Source organism: Crassostrea angulata, chromosome 8 (assembly GCF_025612915.1).
Source record: "Crassostrea angulata isolate pt1a10 chromosome 8, ASM2561291v2, whole genome shotgun sequence".
In the NCBI taxonomy this organism is placed as follows: domain Eukaryota; kingdom Metazoa; phylum Mollusca; class Bivalvia; order Ostreida; family Ostreidae; genus Magallana; species Magallana angulata.
The window spans coordinates 11,798,372-11,817,962 of record NC_069118.1 but is presented as its reverse complement, the minus strand read 5'-3'; the positions used below and the strand labels follow the sequence as shown (position 1 = coordinate 11,817,962).

General features: G+C 33.4%; 2 protein-coding genes across 2 annotated transcripts; both read right to left on the bottom strand.

Moving 5' to 3' along the window:
- Window positions 1-50: 50 nt before the first annotated feature.
- On the bottom strand, window positions 51-6,284 carry LOC128158071 (zinc finger protein 852-like). Its single transcript, XM_052820766.1, has 5 exons — window positions 6,154-6,284; window positions 4,272-5,541; window positions 3,254-3,458; window positions 2,674-2,882; window positions 51-1,280 (listed from the first exon to the last, which is right to left on the bottom strand). Exons 1-5 carry the CDS (start codon window positions 6,211-6,213, stop codon window positions 730-732), a joined length of 2,295 nt encoding a protein of 764 aa, XP_052676726.1. The 5' UTR covers window positions 6,214-6,284; the 3' UTR covers window positions 51-729.
- A 1,052-nt stretch (window positions 6,285-7,336) lies between these two features.
- Window positions 7,337-18,376, bottom strand: LOC128158077 (uncharacterized). The gene is made up of 13 exons (XM_052820778.1): window positions 18,257-18,376; window positions 16,372-16,589; window positions 15,787-15,890; window positions 15,244-15,382; window positions 12,178-12,281; window positions 11,960-12,016; window positions 11,611-11,778; window positions 11,244-11,374; window positions 10,382-10,524; window positions 10,052-10,136; window positions 9,717-9,775; window positions 9,187-9,291; window positions 7,337-8,728 (listed from the first exon to the last, which is right to left on the bottom strand). Exons 2-13 carry the CDS (start codon window positions 16,570-16,572, stop codon window positions 8,642-8,644), a joined length of 1,383 nt encoding a protein of 460 aa, XP_052676738.1. The 5' UTR covers window positions 16,573-16,589; window positions 18,257-18,376; the 3' UTR covers window positions 7,337-8,641.
- Window positions 18,377-19,591: the final 1,215 nt, after the last annotated feature.

The following is a 19,591-nucleotide window of genomic DNA, read 5'->3' as shown; positions in this document are numbered from 1 at the left end:
TAGCTCTTTTTAAAGACATTAAGTACACAGACCTGAACAAACACACTTAGTGAATGCATCATGCAGAGTTTATTGAAAGAGTACACGTATATAATGTACAGCAGCTGTCATATTTGAATAATACAAAGATGTAACAACAATAACATTAATGAACAATGCTGTAAATGAAAAACTACTTGCATATTGATACAGGTACAAGTATAGTCACATTGAGAAATATTATTCTATGCAGTGCTAAGTACTGTATATATATATATGCGGTTATCATTAGGCTGAAGTATCACAATGACTGACAGTAGGAACCATTAATAATTGTGTCCTTCTCAACAATAAAAAATTTAGTTGCCCATGCAGTCTAAATAAAATCAGTTACATTTGTTAACCAGCTCATAAGTAACTAATTTATTGCCCATTCAGTCGAAATAATCAGTCAGACACGTAGCATGGGGGGGGGGCACTTTTTCTTGCAGCAAATATTTATATTTTACATATAAAAAATTAAATCATGGAGCTGCCCCCTCCCACTACTTGTTTGGGAGAATGTATAAAATTGATGGAGAAATCAGGAGAGTAACAATGAATTCAAAGTTGCATGTATAGGAAGTATAACCCCCCCCCCCCCCCTCTTCCAATATGGATTAGGAATTTCATAATTTGTGAACATAAATCTGCCCCCCCCCCCTTTTAAAAAACGATGCTACGCACGTGCACAGTTATTGATATAGGGACCTAATTCAGGTCAGGCACATGCCACTCATTAAGAATGACATGAACTACAGTCCCCTCCTCCCCTGTTTCTCCAGCTTTCTGCGACGATGTGGACGCCTGGGTGTCATCATCTGTGAAGGAGACTTCCATGTACTCTTCCTCCTCCTCTTCCTCCTTGTCTTCCTCCCTTAAAGGTGTGGATACACTTTCATTGGCAACCTCAGTGGGTGCGTCCCCTTTCTTACTGTTTTTCTTAGTGGGAGTTGCCCCTTTTTGATTAGGTGATTTCCCCAATCCTTCACTGATGACTTTTTCCAGGCTTTCTATGGGAACTCTCTCTAATACTCGACTGCGGATTTCCACCTGGTCAGCATGCTTCCTGACCTTGTGTTTGTGGAAGGTCCCATGATCCCGGAATTTTTCTGGACAAAATGGACAGGTAAAGGGTCTCTCTCCATTGTGAAGACACATGTGTTCCTTGAGATACTGGAAGCGACTGTAAGTTTTGTTACAGATGTTACACATGTAGTCTTTGAACTTGGTGTGTGCTCGCAAATGTCGCTGTAATTCAGCTGTAATAAAAATGGGTAATAATGAATGAAAAGGTAATCAACCTAACACATACTAACCAACTCTGTTACTAAAACCGATTTGGTTGGACTTTTCCAATCGCATCACGTTCAACTCTATCAGCTACATCATATATGCATTTCTACAAGGTATACTCATGATGATTTTTTGTTGAGAGGTATCGGAGGAATTGCACGAAGAACAACAGGACTATCAGAGGTTAAACTTCCGGATACATAAGGGGCTTAACTCTTACAAAACTTTTGAATCAGAAATTCCGGACACTACTGTAGATTCCTTATTTTATGCAAGTGCTTAAAGGAGCATGGTCACGATTTTGGTCAAATTCCATTTTTCTGGGTTTTTTTAAATACAATGCTTCAGGAATGCATTTCTAATGATCAAATGAAATTTGAGAATCATTCGTAGAGTTATAAGCAAGTTACAGGGCTCACAATTCTTTGTCGTGTAAACAAAACAAGGCTTGTGCCCTGTTTTTGTTTAAACAGGTTCAATATACCAGTAAAAAATCTTTTTCAAGCTGATTTGTCTATCTTTTGATTCATTTTAAGCATAAATAAACAGTTCCGTATCTTTAACAAATTCATTTTAGGTCTAAAACTGGAATTTTCACTTCAACATTCAAAACATTAACAAATGCTTTGTTTACATAGCGAAAAATTGTAAGCTCTGTAACTCGCTTATTACTTTTTCTTGCAGCAAACATTCTTATATTTTGCATATAGAAAACTGAATTATCATGTAGTTTCCCCTCCCCACTTGTTTGGGAGCATGTATAAAATTGATGGAGAAATCAGGAAGTAATAGTGAATTCAAAGTTACATGTATAGTAAGACACCCCCCCCCCCCCCAAATAAATTAGAATTTCATGATTTGCAAACTTAAATCTGTTAAAAAGGTTAAAATGAGATGCACTGACGAACAGTTTCACTAGTGCAAATGTTAATGAAATATTGGCAAAACTTAAGAACTAAAAAAAAAGCATAAATTCAAGAAGAAATTGCATCAGAATTTCTTTTTTTACAAAGGAAAGATATTTTCATTATTGCTTCTTCAATATCAAAAACCCTTTGTCAGTACGTACATTATTTAAATAAATGAACTAAGTGTGTTCCAAACTGTAGATTCCTTATCAAACAAACGGAATAAATATACCGGTATGCATAAAATCACGAGAAGCATATCTCACAAATTTTAATATCTCGCTTTTATTTTTCAGAAAGATGTAAATTACATGAAAACTTAATAAAAATTTGACATTAGCGATTTTATATTCTCACGGTTTGTTGGGAAACAGTTAAATCACAGAATTAAGTACTCGGGTAAAATCAGGAATCTACAGTATTGAACATCATGTAAACATAATGGACTTACTTTTAGAGCAGAATGCCATGGTACAGTCCTTTTCTCCACACTTGAATTTCTTGATGTCGTTGTGTCTCTCTTTGTGGAGTTTGAGGTTACTCTTCTGTCTAAAGCTCTTGCCACACACGTCACACAGGTGGGGGTATACATTCTCGTGGATTTTCTCATGAACAACAAGTGGTCCGCTCTGTGTAAATGCCTTACCACAGGTCTTGCAGCTAAAAAATTCAATGATAAGATAATATGAAATGTGTAAGCTCACAGGTTTATACATGTACTTCTGAAGTTAGAAGGTTCTGGGAATTTTTTTCTTCATTACTGCTACTGTGTCCTATATCAATAAACCACTTCATCGTGATGCAAAATTTGCGATAAAAAAGTATATATACTGCAACACTTCTATTTATGTAACTTAAGTCTTGATATGCCAATGTCAAAAAATCTTAACAGTACACAATGACTGCATGGTAAGATTTATTTTCTGTGTTTTAATCTTTATGTTATGAAAATTGCTAGAAATTACTGAAAAATAGATCATCATGAAAAAGACCTGGATATACAGTAGATGTATGGAAAATTAAGACTTTACACAAATGGTCTTTCTCCAGTGTGAATTCTCATGTGGACTTTGAGGCTCTTTTTCTCGGTGAATGAATATTCGCACACGCCACAGACGAATGGACGGAGTCCCTGGTGATATGTCTCGTGGCGCTGTAGGTTTCCTTTAGTGGTAAAACTTTTGGGACAGATGGAACACTTAAAGGGTCGTTCCCCTGTGTGAGACCTCATATGGACTAAAATTGAATCAAAGAAAGAAGATGGAAATAATGCGTGAATAGAAGACTAAAAAAAAATTAACAAGGCAAAGTGTAATTACTGGTATTATCTAGATATTTTGATGAAATTTCTTGCATATAATTTTACTTCATATCAATTATTTTTAGATGAAAATATATTTATAATTATTGACCCGATTTCCTAAGGGGTCGTCTCAAAATTTATCATTTTTTACTGTGGCACCCTATGGACATTGCTGAAAAAAACTGAATTTTTACATTTCCCTCATATATTTTTGTATTTCTGCCCTTGAGATTTCTTTTTCTTTCAAATATATGAAAACTATTGTAAAAATGGGCAAATGGGCAAATCATACTTTTAAATTCTAAGGCTCTATGCATTGTATATTACCGGGAAAGATGATCCGTAAGCATGATTTCAGCATTTTACTCTATCAAAGTCTTAAAATCACCATTTCACAACTAATTAAATAACATTACATATTGGTATGTAAATTACATATCGGTATGTAAATAGAAAAGAAAGTTGTAACTTTGCACAAATAAAAATATGTGCAAAGTTATACACACTAGAACTGTACCCAACCTCTAAAAATGTGCTGGAAGCACAAAAATGTACATATGCATGTAGTAATGGATTTTATATTAAAGATGAATTTAAATTAGTGCATGAATACTTTTGTTATTATTTTCAGCTAATCTTAATCTTTTAAATTATCTTTTGTAATGTTTGGTAAACTATTTCAAAATCAAATGATTAGTTCATTAGTAATTATCAGTATATAACCAATGACAGTTAGAAATTCCTACCATCCAGAGCTCCAAAACTGGACATTTTGACACCACATTCTGTACACTCCAGTGACGCCTGCTGCAATTCCTCCTTAGTTCTCCTCTTTCGTCGAATCCTCTGCTTTTCTGAACTGAACATGTTCAACTCATCTGAATTTTCAGCAGGGTCTTTCCCTGGTACCTTTTTGGATGGTCTCCCTCGCTTTTTCTTAGCAGGGGGAGGCAACTCCTCTCTTGGGGGATCATCCTCAGTGTCAAGTTCGAAATTCTCGTCTAATGTTTCCAATACCTCATCTGGCACCTTAGAGTAACTATGTCCCTCATACAAAAAGCCCTGTTTCTTTATTGATTTTCTTTTAAGTCTCTTTTCTTTCTCCTCCCTTCGTTTCTTTTCTTTACTTTCTTTTAATTCTGCTTTTTTTGATTTTGCAATTGGATCAAAATCGGGATCTGTCTGTATTTTTTTCACCCGCATGTTTCTTTTGTACCTTAATCTTTTAGGTTTTTTATTCTCCTTTTGTTTCTTGTCCTTGTCTGAAGCTTTTTCTGTATGATCGATGAGAACTTCTTGTGAGACAACATCCGAAACTTCGACACCATTGTTGTCATCATCGTCTTCACCCCCATCATCTGCCTGGGAGCTCACAGTCCGCATACTGCCAGCTGCGATGTTCTGCTCGTCCTGTGGAAGAAGAATGACTGGCTTGACGCACACCTCACTGTTCTCCTCATAATGTAAGTGAACGCTCTGAACACTGTTTGGATTTGAGATTACTAGATCTGAGAAATCCAGTGTAGAGATAGGAGTGAATACACTCACGTATGTGTCTGTTAAGGTCTGAACTGCTACCTCTGCCTCATTATCAGTGACTGCAGTTTCAGCCGGACTTTTTTTATTGGAGTTTTTATTATCCTTTTTTTTCACAGCTTTTTTCACAGTTTTCTTTTGGATTGGAGACTTTTTCTTTACTTTTTTGCTTTCCTTTGGTTTCTTTTTGACCTCACTGGATTTTTTTCCCTTCAATGTTTTGGGGCTCTTAGCTGAGAGAGTTTTTGGACTTGGAGTTGCTTTGGCTGCCTGAATTGTTAACTGGTTTGATAATAGCTGAATGGTGGCAGCAGATAATGGATCTGAGAGTATATTGGATGGAGGTATAAAAGGTGTGGATTCATCAAGAGATGCCTGGGTGAACAGTCTAACTGTTTGAGTCACAATCTGCCAGAACTGCCATGCCTCAGCCTTGTAATGGGGAGGAATGTGTAACAGCAATTGTATAGCTTCTTCAATCTAAATGGAAAGAAATATTCACTGAATAATTTGATCAACAATTTAAAAGCCCATTCTATTGCAAAATAAAATTCATTTTTATGTCAAATTATGCACTATATGAAGGTCTATCACAATGGACCATCATAAAAGACTTTCGAGATACACATGACATTGCCTTATTTACGGGCGTGTACTGTATACAGATTTTTTGTTTTATTTTTGGCTCTTTTACTCAAATTGTAAGAATGAAAAAATAAATATTAGCTATTTAAAACAGATAGCATGCAAAATAACTAAATTGGGTTATTTGAATAGGGTAAATAAATATATCTTAATATAATGTAGCTTAATTAGTTGTTGATATTGGTTTTAGTGTCTGGTTATATATTTACAAATCAATCCAAGTCTAAACAAGATCACAAAATGAAAATTTAAAAAAAAAGTATCAGATAAGCAAAATCAATGAAGGAAAAATAATTGTCCAACATATTGAACAACTGGTATGAGAAAAACAAACGACCATACAGGGACGTATATACGTTAGTATATACGTCCCTGATAATGATGATTCAGATTGTTATTTCGACTTGCATCTAAGCCATCACAAAATCAATCGCGTTACATAAATACCTTTGATTTATATGTGACGAGTACATCTTCTGGGGTTAGGGCGAATGCGGCCATGGTCATCTAACTGCCCCAAAAATACCAAACATTAAAAATTTTATATCTTCAAATCAATTAGGATATGCACACTGCGCTATACTATACGAACCAAACACAGAATTGACATTATTCCCGAAACGTTTGTGCATTCGCTTCAGTGTCCCTGGTATCGATAGATCTAAACTTCATTTGTTTTTTTCTCAGTACTTGGTTTGATTTCCCCCTTTTCTATCCCTGACATATTTAACTTCTTTATTTTTACTTATAGATACAGGCACGTAGCATCGGAGGGGGGGGGGCTTTTTTTTTTTTGCTTGTCATGATTTTTTTTTTATCAGTCGCCCCCCCCACTTTCAAAAACGATGCTACGTGCCTGAGATATGCCAAACGAACCAAGTAAACACATGACAATTGTCAAATAATCGTGTATGGGCATCGTCGGATACAGGTCTATGCTTATACTGTTATAAGGGTGATCACATCTTTTACTCTTCTTCTTTTTTTCTTTATTTTGATATCAATAATTTTTTTTTTTTTAGTTTTAAATAGCTAAATTAAAACTTATTTTTGCATATAAACTCTTTTGAGAAGTGGAAAGACATATAGCCTAACATCCTTTGATGACCTTATTGAAACATTTTAACTTAAAAGAACCATCCAAGAGGGTATGGCTACTTCTTTTCGATTAGTACAGGTACGTGCCATTTTGTCACATTATGCCAACTGTAATATTTGTGAGGTTTGCGAGAGCGTCATAGTCTGTTGTAACCAAAGGCATCTGACGTTACATATTTTTTTCATAATAAAAATAAATACCCTATACCTAATAATTGGATAGAGTGTATATATTATTATGATGAGAAAAATATATAACGTCAGGTGTCTGTAAAGATACACCTAACCCTGCAAGTTGCAGTACCTAATGAAATATTCATGTATGGGCACTGGTGCATGGTCATTTATGGGGAAAAAAGGATATGCAGAACAACGATTCATGTCACTATATATATTTTTAAGTGCTGATATGAATTGATGTCAAAAATATTCTTTTCATTGATCAGAATGATTTTGATTTAACTCATTAATGTTTCATGCATGATGTGTAAGTGGGGTAGTGTCTAAAATAATGGAATAAGGAAGTCAGCACTAACCATTAAATATATATTTTTATTATGTAATGAAGTACATGAAAAAAAAAATATTTTAAAAATAAAAACAGCATACATTTTGTGCAAAAAAGGATCCTAAAGCAAAACACAAAGTAGAAACTTGATATCCAAAATGGCACATTTTACCAAAAATATAGATTGTGTTATATTGATGTTAAAGATATGCTACAACAATAATTTTCCTTGTCAGTTTTTAAATTTTTTTTTAAAAATAGATTCAACAGGGACTTGTGCAAGTTCCTACCGTCTAAAACAGTATAATCTTTAATTAAGATAAAACAATTCTCATGTATTGGAATGATATATTAATATATTACATGTAATATACATTACATTTTCTACAGAACTGAATTACTCAAAGCACCTCAAAGTACCGTGTGAGTGCAGGTATTTAGAACACATATTTCAACCCGTGTATACAACACTACTGCATGTATATCGAGAGCAAGAAAATGTCAGCACTATTACATTATAGAAGCAAAGTTGTCGTGAAATGATATCGACTGACTTAAACTGTGAATATCACAGAGAGACCCTGAATCAGGCCATGTATCACAGAGGAACACAAAATGTTACTACAAAGTTTATAGGGCCAGCTTACAACGTACATACGGTAATTAAGGTCAGACGACATGTTCCTCGAGCATCTTTTTGGTATCTCCTTGATTATTTATTATCATTTTAAAATGATTAAAATTTCCAGGAAAAAAATATATATATACACCCATATATGCAAAAATTATTATATCAGCAATTCAAATGTATTTTCAACAAGATGATATAAAAAATTGCATAATCTAGTATCCTGCACAAATGCCTGGTAAGGTACCCGAATTTTTAGCAAGAAAGCTTGTCAAAGTAGTATAGTAAATCAATATCAAATTCCTAGAAAAAGTTATACAAAACTGAGGAACATGTTGTCTGACCTTAATGTCAGTCTAGGAACTGGAGCTAAACTATTTATTTATTTTGGTCTCATTAAAATCTGCACAAAATATATTAAATACATACATGTATCTATACACCCTGAACAATTTATTATGACTTCTTTGCAAAACCATTAAATTTCTACATAGCTGATCACATCTAGAAAAAAAAAATTCCCACTCACATGAAACATACACAAAATAGTTATACCTATAAATGTACTCTTGTTTTTTACATTAAAATCATCACTTGGAAGATACAAAGACATACAAACAAACTTGAGCATTAAAAGTCATCATGGTTCACTAATCTCAGTCACACCGAATAAATAAATATTTAGCAAGCAAGGCCGGGGGTTAACTCTTGTGTCGCCGGTCACGTTTCTCGATGGAATTTCTAATAAACTGTATCACTTTGTAGGGGTCTGTGTTAGCATTTTGAGCCTATGAGAAAAAAAAATAATTATGGAGACTGCACGTACACAAACAATGTAAATAAATCCAATGGCATATGATTTGATCAACATCATATATTCTTTACAGACATTAAATAAATATATATATAAAATGTTTTCAATTGAATTTTATGGCTTAAAAATGTTAATACAATACATGTATAATAATTTTTTTTACTTTAACACAATTTAAAATATAAAGGGGTTTGAAAATGTTATTCTCATAAAAAATTCCAGAAAATTTGGTTTTAGGGAGCATTATTTTTTTCACTTCAATATCCGATTATGGTAACTTGACATGTGCTGAGTTAAAAGTAAATTAAAATAATTTTTTTTTTGCCACAAGTATTAAAACATTAATATTTCAATAGCAAAACATAATATGAGATAACTGCTTCACAATAACAGAGTTTGTACAAGTAAGGTTTCTATAACAGAAATACTTGCCGTAAATAGTTCCAGTGAGCTGATATCGGACCTGATATCCTCCACTGGGCCCCTGGTGATAAGACGGGCAAACGCAGGAATACGCCCCAGTCTATCTTCTGGGTCCTACAAACACCAAATTGTCAAACTCTTAAAATATTCTGAGGAAAAAAAACCCTCAAATAAGCTGGACAAAGTGTTTAAAATTTGAGTAGATAACTTTCACAAACTTTTTAGTTAATCTCAAATTTGAATAATCTCGACTACATTAAATATCATAATTATCTTTGATTTTCGAGTTCTTTTGAATTCTTTATATTATATAATTATGGAGCAGAAATCTGTTATAGCCAAACAGATATAATACTGCAGGTGACACATCTTTGCTAGCCAAGGAATTACAATCCACTCCTGTAAGGAGAGTATATTGTAAGCCCTTCAATGGCAAGCCAAGATGCAGGTGACACAGAAGAACAGCAATAAAAAGTTTAGAGACAATATGATTCTGTACTGGTGTTAAGTAAGTAATCTACAAACAGACTGCCACCTACCAAGCTGGGAAGCCCTATCCCTGAACTGTAGCACAGTTTCTCCATGTCATCAATGAAAGCTGAAATAACCATATCAAACAATTGTTAAGTGAGAATAATCTTCATCTGTAAGTATCTTAGTTTCATGATGTGCATAAACTTGTGTTCTACGACATCACTTTGATTACATGGGTTTTCATAATGTATATTTGAGAAACATAGTGATGGCAATAATGATAGATGTAAAACTAGCTTCTAGCATAAAGGTCTAGGATTATTCTGATTGTCATGAGAAGTTTGTTCCTGCAGTTCTCTGCATTGTGTCTACAGGTATGTGTACATCCTGGTTTACTTACCTCTATAAGTAAAATACAGAAGATCAAAGAAGTCTTGGTCAGCCTCCTCACTGATGATGATGACTTCATTGTCCTTCTTAGGAACCTGTAACACAAGAATCTAGTGTATGGAGTGAACAATTATAATACACTTTGTACAGTGTATGCATAGACTTTGATAAAGAGTTTTTTGAAAAATGTCAAAGTGAATAAAATATCATTTTCAGCATCAAAGTATGGATAATCCTGATGTCATGAAAAACAATACCCCCTTCCCGATACTGGCTTTGTTGTTTTATATCACATCAAGACACTTGCAGAACCTCTGAATTGCCTAAATGTTAATCCTACCAGAGATGCCAAAGCCACGGCTTTGCCGTACTTCACTCCTAGCCCCAAGGACATGTGGATCATGATGAGATCTGAGAAATAGTTGTTCTTAGGATGGTCCTTTGTGTACAGGTTAGCTGCCATTCTCCAGTTCTCCACAGCCCCTGTAAAACACACCATGCACAACTCCAACATTTTGAAACACAGTGCAGCTGTTTTTCTCATGAAATTAAGTAACCAGGTATCAAATACAGTATACAAGCAGTTCCATGTACAAAATACCTAGGTAACTGGTTTGGAGATATAATTAAATATGGAAACATAAATTCATGTTACTTGCAATGTAGTAACATGTATACATGATCATAAATAAAACTTGGTGTCTAGTTATTTTGGTTTGTCTTTCTAGCTTGATATAAAACAAAACCATTATATATCTGGATTTGCTTGCTACCATCAACTGACGTCTGATAGATACCATATCTAGATATCTGGTTTTGTCCAGGAAGTTATGGACATGAGGTGGATTTGACATTAGGACATCATATCTTGATTACCGGTATCTTGATATCTGGTTTAGTCCAGGAGGTTATGAATGTGTAGATTGATCTGATTTTAAGACACCATAATCTGGTTTTGTCCGTGAAGTTATGAACATGTGGGTGGATCTGACTTTATATGATTTACCTTGATATCTGGTTCTATCCAAGAAGGTTATGGACATGTGGGTGGATCTGACTTTAGATGATTTACCTTGATATCTGGTTCTATCCAGGAAGTTATGGACATGGGAGTGGATATGACTTTAGATAATTTACCTCGATATCTGGTTCTATCCAGGAAGTTATGGACATGGGAGTGGATATGACTTTAGATAAATTACCTTGATATCTGGTTCTATCCAGGAAGTTATGGACATGTGGATGAATCTGACTTGCCCCACCGTGAGGCAGCATGTCCCAGATCAACATGGGGTACTTGTAGCTACGGTCTATTGCATAAGCTTTCTGTAACCTGCAAAGAATAAGGGATAAACGACAGCTTGACTTCTTATTTCAAAATCTATTGATTGTAGTTTTGTTTCTGTTTTAAATAACATTATTTTATTGAACACTATCCTAAGGCTTATAAATAAGATACCATTGAATTTAATAACTACATGAGTTTTTTCATTTTTTTCTCCCAAAAGTATACTTGTATATTTGGATTCATTTTTTTTCTCTATTATCGAGCATGTACAACTAGATTACCATTTCTGAGATGTTTTCATGAGGTCCATAAACTGGGTGTTTGTCCAGTTAAGGGGGTGGTGCTTCTTGATGAGTGACAGGGTGTGCCAGTGGTCCAGCTTGAACGTATTGGCTGCCGTAAAGGAAAACTCCCCCTCCACCCGCCCAAATACATCCTCCGCAGTGTTTCTGTTGCACAGATTTAAGTGTGATATATTTAAAGCGAAAAATAATACGATAGTGTGGGTGTAAAAAACATTAAATTTGTATGACATTAAGACCTGTTGGGTAAAAAACACATGGGAAGCATGTCAACCATGAGAATGCCCCCTGCCCTAATCATTAATTGAGAGACATAATTGCAACTCACGTCTTGTATCGACAGAAATCACATGTCTGTGCAGTTTTCTCTGATATTTCTTCAACACTGTAAGACAAAATTTTACTCTTTTAATTTTTTACAACTGTATATCAGTCAAAATTCTATACACATGGTACATCTGTTAAGCATTTCCTATTTTACAAGTATAAGTCTCATATTTCTAAGACAGATAAATCTCAGTAGTCTAATGCTCGGTGAATACTTACTATTCCCTCTCTGGTCTTGGTGGCTTAGACATGGGTCTTTTCTCTCTCAAGGGATTGTAGACATTCTCCTCTCTTGTGTATTCATTGTAAATGAATAAGATTCTCTGAATTTATGGAAAAAAAATAAGCTTCTGCTAGAAAAAATAATCATTCATTGTATATTTCATACAAAGTAAAAATATACCGGATATTGCCAGGTTTTTTTGTTATACCCGCACTTTCTAAAGAAAGTCCGGGTATATTGTTGTTACCCTGTTCCGTCCGTCCGTCTGTCACGTTTTACTTTCTCAAACTGCTCTTACATCTTATAAACCAGCAAACTGAACTCTTGGAGTTTGATTTGGAGTGTCATGTTGTTTTGTAAAAAGATTTCAAAAATTCTCTGGAAGTCCTGGGGGTCAAATAATTGGTAAAAAATGATGTTTTTTCACAAAAAACCTTCCTCCTCGAACTCCTTCTACATTTTCAACAGTAGTCAAATCATCTCTTGGAATATGTTTTAGGGTATCCTGTAGATGCGCAATAAGGTTTCGGAATTTTCAATTTTGTCCTGGGGGTAATTTAATGGCTGAAAAATGACGTTTTTTTTTTTTACAAAAAAACTGGTTTCAAAAACGTCAAATTTTTTTGGCAGTAGCCAAATGATCTTCTAGAATATGATTAGGGGTGTCATGTTGAAGTGTGATCGGGTTTCAGATTTTTTTTTTTTATGAAGGGAATCAGTGGGCAACAAAAAATGACGTTTTTTTTGCAAAAAAAATATGGTTCTCAGAACTCCTCTTACAACTTTTGGAGTAGCTACGTCATCTCTTGGGATATAATTGGGGCTGTCCTATAGATGTGCAATAAGGTTTTAAAAATTTAAATTTCATCCAGGGAGTCAAATAGTAGCAGAAAATTGACGTTTATCACTCAAAAAAAAAAAACATAGATCCAAGAACTCCTCTTATGATTTAATGGATAGACACATCATATCTTGGGATATGATAGGGACTGTTCTGTAGATGTGCATTAAGGTTTTGAAAATTTAAATTTAATCCTGAGGCCCATTACCTACATACCGTTTGATGCCCTTTAAGGATCAAGAATATATCTGGCTAAGGGGTGGGGATCTCAATCGTTTTCGAGATATTTGTGCACTTCCTGTTCGAGGGGGGTCACAACCACCCCTGGGGCCCATGACCTACATACAGTTTGATGCCCCTTGACATCAGAAACAAGAATATATATGGTTTAGGGGTCATGATTGTAACAGTTTCTGAGATATATGGTAATTTCCAATTCCTGGGGGGTGGGGATGACCCCAGGGGTCAGATCTAATAAACCCTATATATTGCCAGTAACAGTCAATATATGATGATGAAAACCCTATTTTGTTATCTTTGTCCGTTTTCAAGTTACCGTTTACAATAGAGTCTATGATTCCTCCCATAAGATTCAGTGTTAGACCCCACACAGTTTTGACACCCACCCCCAGAAAAGTGGTTGTCTAACCCAAAATGAGAAAAATCAAACCAGGGTGCACAACTATATATGCTGGCCTATTGTATCCTAGAGTTTTGTACAATTCTGTTCAGCCATCTCTGAGAAACAAGTTCAGAGCAGGAAAGAAGAAAAAGAAGAAGACGAAGAATAACAATACATGTAATAAGAACTGTACAAAAACAATAAGTCTCCAAATTTCATTCAGGAGACTTAATAATAAAGATTAAATAGAGATAGGATCATCAAACACCAATAATTTAGAGATAATTGACAATTTCTGAATCTAAGGGGGTTAGGATGACCCCTTAGGGTCATGACTTACATGCCATAATGATCTGATGCGCCATGACCTAAGGAGGAATAATATTTATGGATTAAGGTGGGGATCTCAATGGTTTTTATGATATTTGATAATTTCAGGAAGAGCACTTGGGATCATGACCTACATACCATCTGAAATGCCTTGAACAAAGAAACAATAATATATGTACATGATGTATGATTCAATTTACAAACCCATGCCAGATATATAGATCAATTATCTATGTTTTGTAATATTTCCTATGTATATATACATGTATTACAGGTAGTTTGTGTTTTGTTCTATACTGTTCATGTTCATGACTGTAGTATGGCTTAGTCTTATTTTAAATCACATTACAAAATTGTCAAATATATGACTTGGAACCCTCACCCCCAAACAAACTCAAATATAAACTGTTGCCCCCCCCCCTTTAATTGTCGAATGATCTATTAAAATCAAAATATAATTGGGGGTCTAAAAAGTTTTATAAACTGGTAAAAAAAAAAGTAATCTTAGAAAAAAATTACATTACACTTGCATAATTGACAAATGATCTATTGAGATATGATCAGAAGTCATATTTCTACCTTGGGATCAATAACTAATATTCACTGACAAATTAAAATCAATATAAACAATAAATGATTCAAATTATAATGTTTATAGTCCACACTTGCACTATTTTATTAGGTAAATAACAGCTTTAAGCTATACTTTCTATGACATGAAATGTTAAGATTATTGATTAACTGAAAATTCACTGCAAACAGTTCAACCCCAAATTGCACATAAAGTGCTGCTCATATGTATTATCATATGGGAAGGGATCTCATCTTTCAGTTATGAAAATTACAATTTTTAAATGTATTACAGGGCTGCAGCATTTTACAAAAGAACTTAAGACAAAGTTGTAAATATTTACATTCTCATAAAATGATCTTTTAAGAACAAAATTGACATAAAACCATTTATTTAAAAATATTTCAATTCCAATAATTATACTTTCCAGCCATAAGAATAAATCATTGATTAGTTGATGATTAATTAGCATTCATTAATTTGGTCATAAGTCATAAGTTCTTTTGTAAAACGCAGCCCAGAAGCTTGCATGTGGCCTTCAATTTTAATTAAACTGGTACAAAACAGTGTTATTTAGGGGCAAACACTTGGTGCGGGTACTACTGTCTAATGACAGCATATAGTTTTTGTTTTGTTTTTTGTTTTGGTGGAGTGGGTGGGGTGGAAATATATATACTATTACAGAAATATATACAAACCTGATCTTTCACATTGTTGAAGAGTTTTTCATTTCCTCCCAGCCAACCTTTGACCTTTGTGGCAAAGGTTTCTGGTATAACTACTTTTGCTGGATTCTCAGTGATAGTGAAAATTGCAGAAAACCTTTTGTACATGTCCCTGAAAAATGAATGAATTCAATTTATTTGTTGAGGGTTTGAAACTAAGTTAGTGTTACGTGTATCAAGAATGTTAATGCATTTTAATTGTAACATGATATCTAAATTTTGCCTTTATGTTAAATCTCACAGTGTACTAATTATCAAATAAGAAATAAAGAAGTTTCTCCCATTTTGGTTCATTTTCAACTGAAAAGATTTATTTTATGCATTGTCTGTGAGAAGTTTCTGGTAATTACATTCTGATTTTAACTTTTCAAATTTCTCTTATAACATATATACAGTATAGACATATATGTATACATTCTGTTGTAACTTTTTGTTACAAATGATAAGTCTGGATTATTTTTTTCCATTTCATAAATGTAGAATAATCTTATTACTCTTATGCATCAGTCATCTTACATGCAGGGTAAGTCTGTAGAACTCTTCCATACTTCTATTATCTCTGGGTAATTCTCCAGTGACAAAGGTGATTCAGACTTCATACAGTACTTCTTGAACCATGCCTGGAATCATGAGACATGTATCATTAATAACATTTCTATTCATCTCTCTTTTTCTTTGTTAAGAATATCCCAACCACTTCTATTTACATATCATATGATAGTTTTAATTATCTTTGACAAATTTATTTGGACCCTTAAACAACCAAAGATTTATGCTTTAGTTTAGAATATAGAATATTATGGATAAGCTTCCGTTTACATACAAGGAAAATGTTCTGGGTTGTTTATCTGTCGCTTTGACTGTAATATTGTATTCACAAATGAGAAACAATGCTTTATGTAAGCAATAACTATGTGTGGTCAGACAATGACATACAATACTTTATGGTCAATGACAAATGTAGAATTTCTGGAACTAGCTGGGTTATTAATTTGCTCCAACTTTGTATAATTTTTCCAGACTAGACAGAGAGTTAGCTGTTCATGGACTTGGATATTCAGAAAAATACATGAACAGTCCAGTAATCATGAAAAAACCTACCTCAGAATCATCGGCCACTCGTAATTCAGGCCACTCTATGTAATGGCTGTTTATGTGTGTTGTAGCCGATGGTACATTTTTTTTGGACGGACGTAGGAAGGAGGTTACCAAATACAGCAGAAGAATAATGGACACCAACAAGAAGAGCAGCTGCCACTTCCTAAATGATATCACTTTTGACATTTCACTTTTCTGGTACATAACATGGCCTTTCTACTCTGAAAAGAAAGATCTCCCCTGTTAGCAAATATAAAAATATTGCAACTTTTTTGAAAAGTTTAATTTAAAAAAAAAATCAACATGGATCAGCTAGAACATGTTTTAAAAGATTCAAGATATAGATTACATCATACATGTACATGTACATGTACTCTGAAAGAAATGTAGTATGTGTTGATGGAGAGAGAGAGAGAGAGAGAGAGAGAGAGAGAGAGAGAGAGAGAGAGAGAGAGAGAGACTTAACAAGTGTGTGTATTTTGCCTTAAAAGTTTTGATTGTTTGGTTGGAAAAAAAAATTAAATATATCTTTGACTTTTGCATCAAAGGAGTCTCTAAATTGAAATCTCTACAGGTTATAGTCTTCAGCATTTATCAATATTAGTCATATGATACCAAATTCACACAAAAACTGGGTGTTTGGTGAGTCTGTTAAAGTATCTACGTGCATAAAAATCAACAGTATTTGTAGACACATGACTAGTCACTACATGTACCATATACGTACAAATGTTTATTTATACCGAGCGCCTGTAAAGAATTCAGTTAGCATTGGTTAGTATCAACAAGAGCCCCAATAACTTCCGTTTGTCTATAGTCTGCTGTATGAAACAATACCGAGTGTCCTTTAGGGTCAGGGATGGGGTAATTGAAAAAAGTATTTGTAATTGAGTGTAATTAATTACATTTTTCAAAGTAATTGAAAGTAATTGGTAATTGAGTCTGTCTTCAATTACAAGTAATTGAATGTATTTAAATACATTCAAAAAATATTGTGTATTTTCAATTACTTTTCAATTACATCTCAATTACTTTTTTCCAAGTTTAAAATATTAAAAAGGTGTCTTATAATGATAAATAGATTTTATACATGTTTGGCATGGACTTTAAATTGTTTATACAATAATCAAATGTCCCATAATGTTTCATATGTTTATACAGCATGACACACTGCCCAGGGCAATAGGTAAAGATCTAATTTTGTGGAGGTGTGAACTCCTCTAATACCCAAGAACCCCCATTGATTTTAGACCCAAGGGAAACAAAATATCTCATTCTTGTGAATTGTAACAATTATTATTTATATCCTGATATGCTGTACTGCCGAAATTTGTACTTTCTGAAAAAACACAGTTTTCATCATGTTCATATGTGAATAAAAATTAATTCACTATAGAGAAAATATTATTCATAACCAAAAATGAACTCAATGGTACTTAATGAATTTACCGGTAATGTTAAAGAAAATTGGTCTAGAAATTTTCAAGAAATCTGATCTCAACCGAACTATACAACCTTTAAAAACATAACTGTGCATAAAGCCCTGTATATCTTAATGCTGTTAATATATGTATATGTTCTCAAGATTTAAAAAAATAAAACTAAAGTAATTGAAATGTAATTAATTACATTTATCAAAGTAGTAATTAATTACATTTTTTAAAAATCAATGTAATTGTAATTGCAAGTAATTGATAAAATTGCCAATGTATTTGAAAGTAATTAATTACTTTTCAAAGTAATTGACCCCAACTCTGTTTAGGGTTAGGTATGTCACAAACTGGAATAAACTACAGTGTTTTACGAGCCACGCGGCTAGTATCTCGTCGATCACCCGTGCGAATATAGGGTAAAACTGTTGATGTTAAATCACCAAAACAAAAATTACCTCGTTAATGAAATAAATGGGATAAACTCTCTTCTCCAAGACTTATTTCGAAATATTTCTGTAAACTGTTTACTTTTTCATGGTCGCAGACATATTTGATTATTTTTTGAAAACCCCGAACCCGATCGAGTTACAGATCATTTATTTGTTTTACACGATATAAAATGGTTTGGGACAGTTTGCGGTTTATAAAAAAACGTAAACTATTTCAAACCATATTATATCGTATAAAACTAATAAATATTGAATTCATTCTTATAATTTAATTTTTTTTACTCTTCATTGTAGATAAAAACGGTCATTTGACCTTTCTAATGACCTAAAATTTTACAAATTTCAAACGTAACGTCAGGCGTATTGCTACGTTTTTGACGTTAGTCTTGGACGTTCGATCCTGCGATCAAAAGTCTTAAAGTTTATTTCTAAAGTATATTTTTAGCATCTACACACATATATCTAAACCAAAATTCGAATCAAAATTTTTGGGTCTATATGCTCCTTTCGGCGCTACGGTGTATCTAATATGACCTTTCTGCACTGGAGTGCAAATTTCACATAAATCGCTTTTCCCTCTATAATTTTTTATCGAAATGAACCATGGTATCAAATACATATTTACATTATTTAGAATGAATAAAATTAAAATTATCATAATGAAAAATTTGCTATTTCTTCACCTTATGATATTTTGACCTTTTTGCACTGAAAAAAACCCACTATTTTTATTCATAAACGATTAAACATGCAATTATTTTATTTTGTAAGTCTCAAACCTTTTCTCAAATTATGACAGACTTGTCAAAAGAAACTTAAATATTCAGAAAATAAAACGAAAAGTATGGGTCTATAATGTAAATTTTGAGATATGGCATGAAATAAGCTAATTTTAGGGGAAAATTGGAGTTGATTTTTTCTTTACTTTTATGAAATATCACTTAGATATACCAATATATGTCAATAGAAAAATTGAAATATTGTTGAAATATGTTTTTTGAAACAACACGAAGATATTCCAATGCATAAAATATCTGAAATTTTGGTCTGCGCGGAAAATAAGAAAGCTAAAATTACGGTACTCTAAAACATCGGAGTTATGAAAAATGATCATTTTGTTCTTAAAAACCTTCCGCCACAAAATATAGTCCCTTACTACACTCTCTAAATATGGAATTTTTCCTTCACTATTTTATTCAATATAGTTTGTTTGGCATTGTTAAAAAGAATTTACAAGTAGAATTCATATATGACACAGTATTTCTAGACTAGAGGTGAACCAAAATGGCTACCCAAAATCAGAGGATCGAACCTCTTTAGGAATAAGGAATCATTCTTTGA

What these genes read in the sequence shown, in the direction of transcription:
- LOC128158071 (XM_052820766.1), bottom strand. Translation starts at nt 6,213, where the DNA reads ATGACCATGGCCGCATTCGCCCTAACCCCAGAAGATGTACTCGTCACA. An exon ending in ACTGGAGAAAGACCATTTGT is followed by an intron (nt 2,883 to 3,253) that starts GTAAAGTCTTAA and finishes TGAATTTTTTAG; the next exon opens with CTGCAAGACCTGTGGTAAGG. An exon ending in CATGGCATTCTGCTCTAAAA is followed by an intron (nt 1,281 to 2,673) that starts GTAAGTCCATTA and finishes TTTTTATTACAG; the next exon opens with CTGAATTACAGCGACATTTG.
- LOC128158077 (XM_052820778.1), bottom strand. Translation starts at nt 16,572, where the DNA reads ATGTACCAGAAAAGTGAAATGTCAAAAGTGATATCATTTAGGAAGTGG. An exon ending in TCAACAATGTGAAAGATCAG is followed by an intron (nt 12,282 to 15,243) that starts GTTTGTATATAT and finishes CCATAAATTCAG; the next exon opens with AGAATCTTATTCATTTACAA. An exon ending in CCAAGACCAGAGAGGGAATA is followed by an intron (nt 12,017 to 12,177) that starts GTAAGTATTCAC and finishes TTTGTCTTACAG; the next exon opens with TGTTGAAGAAATATCAGAGA.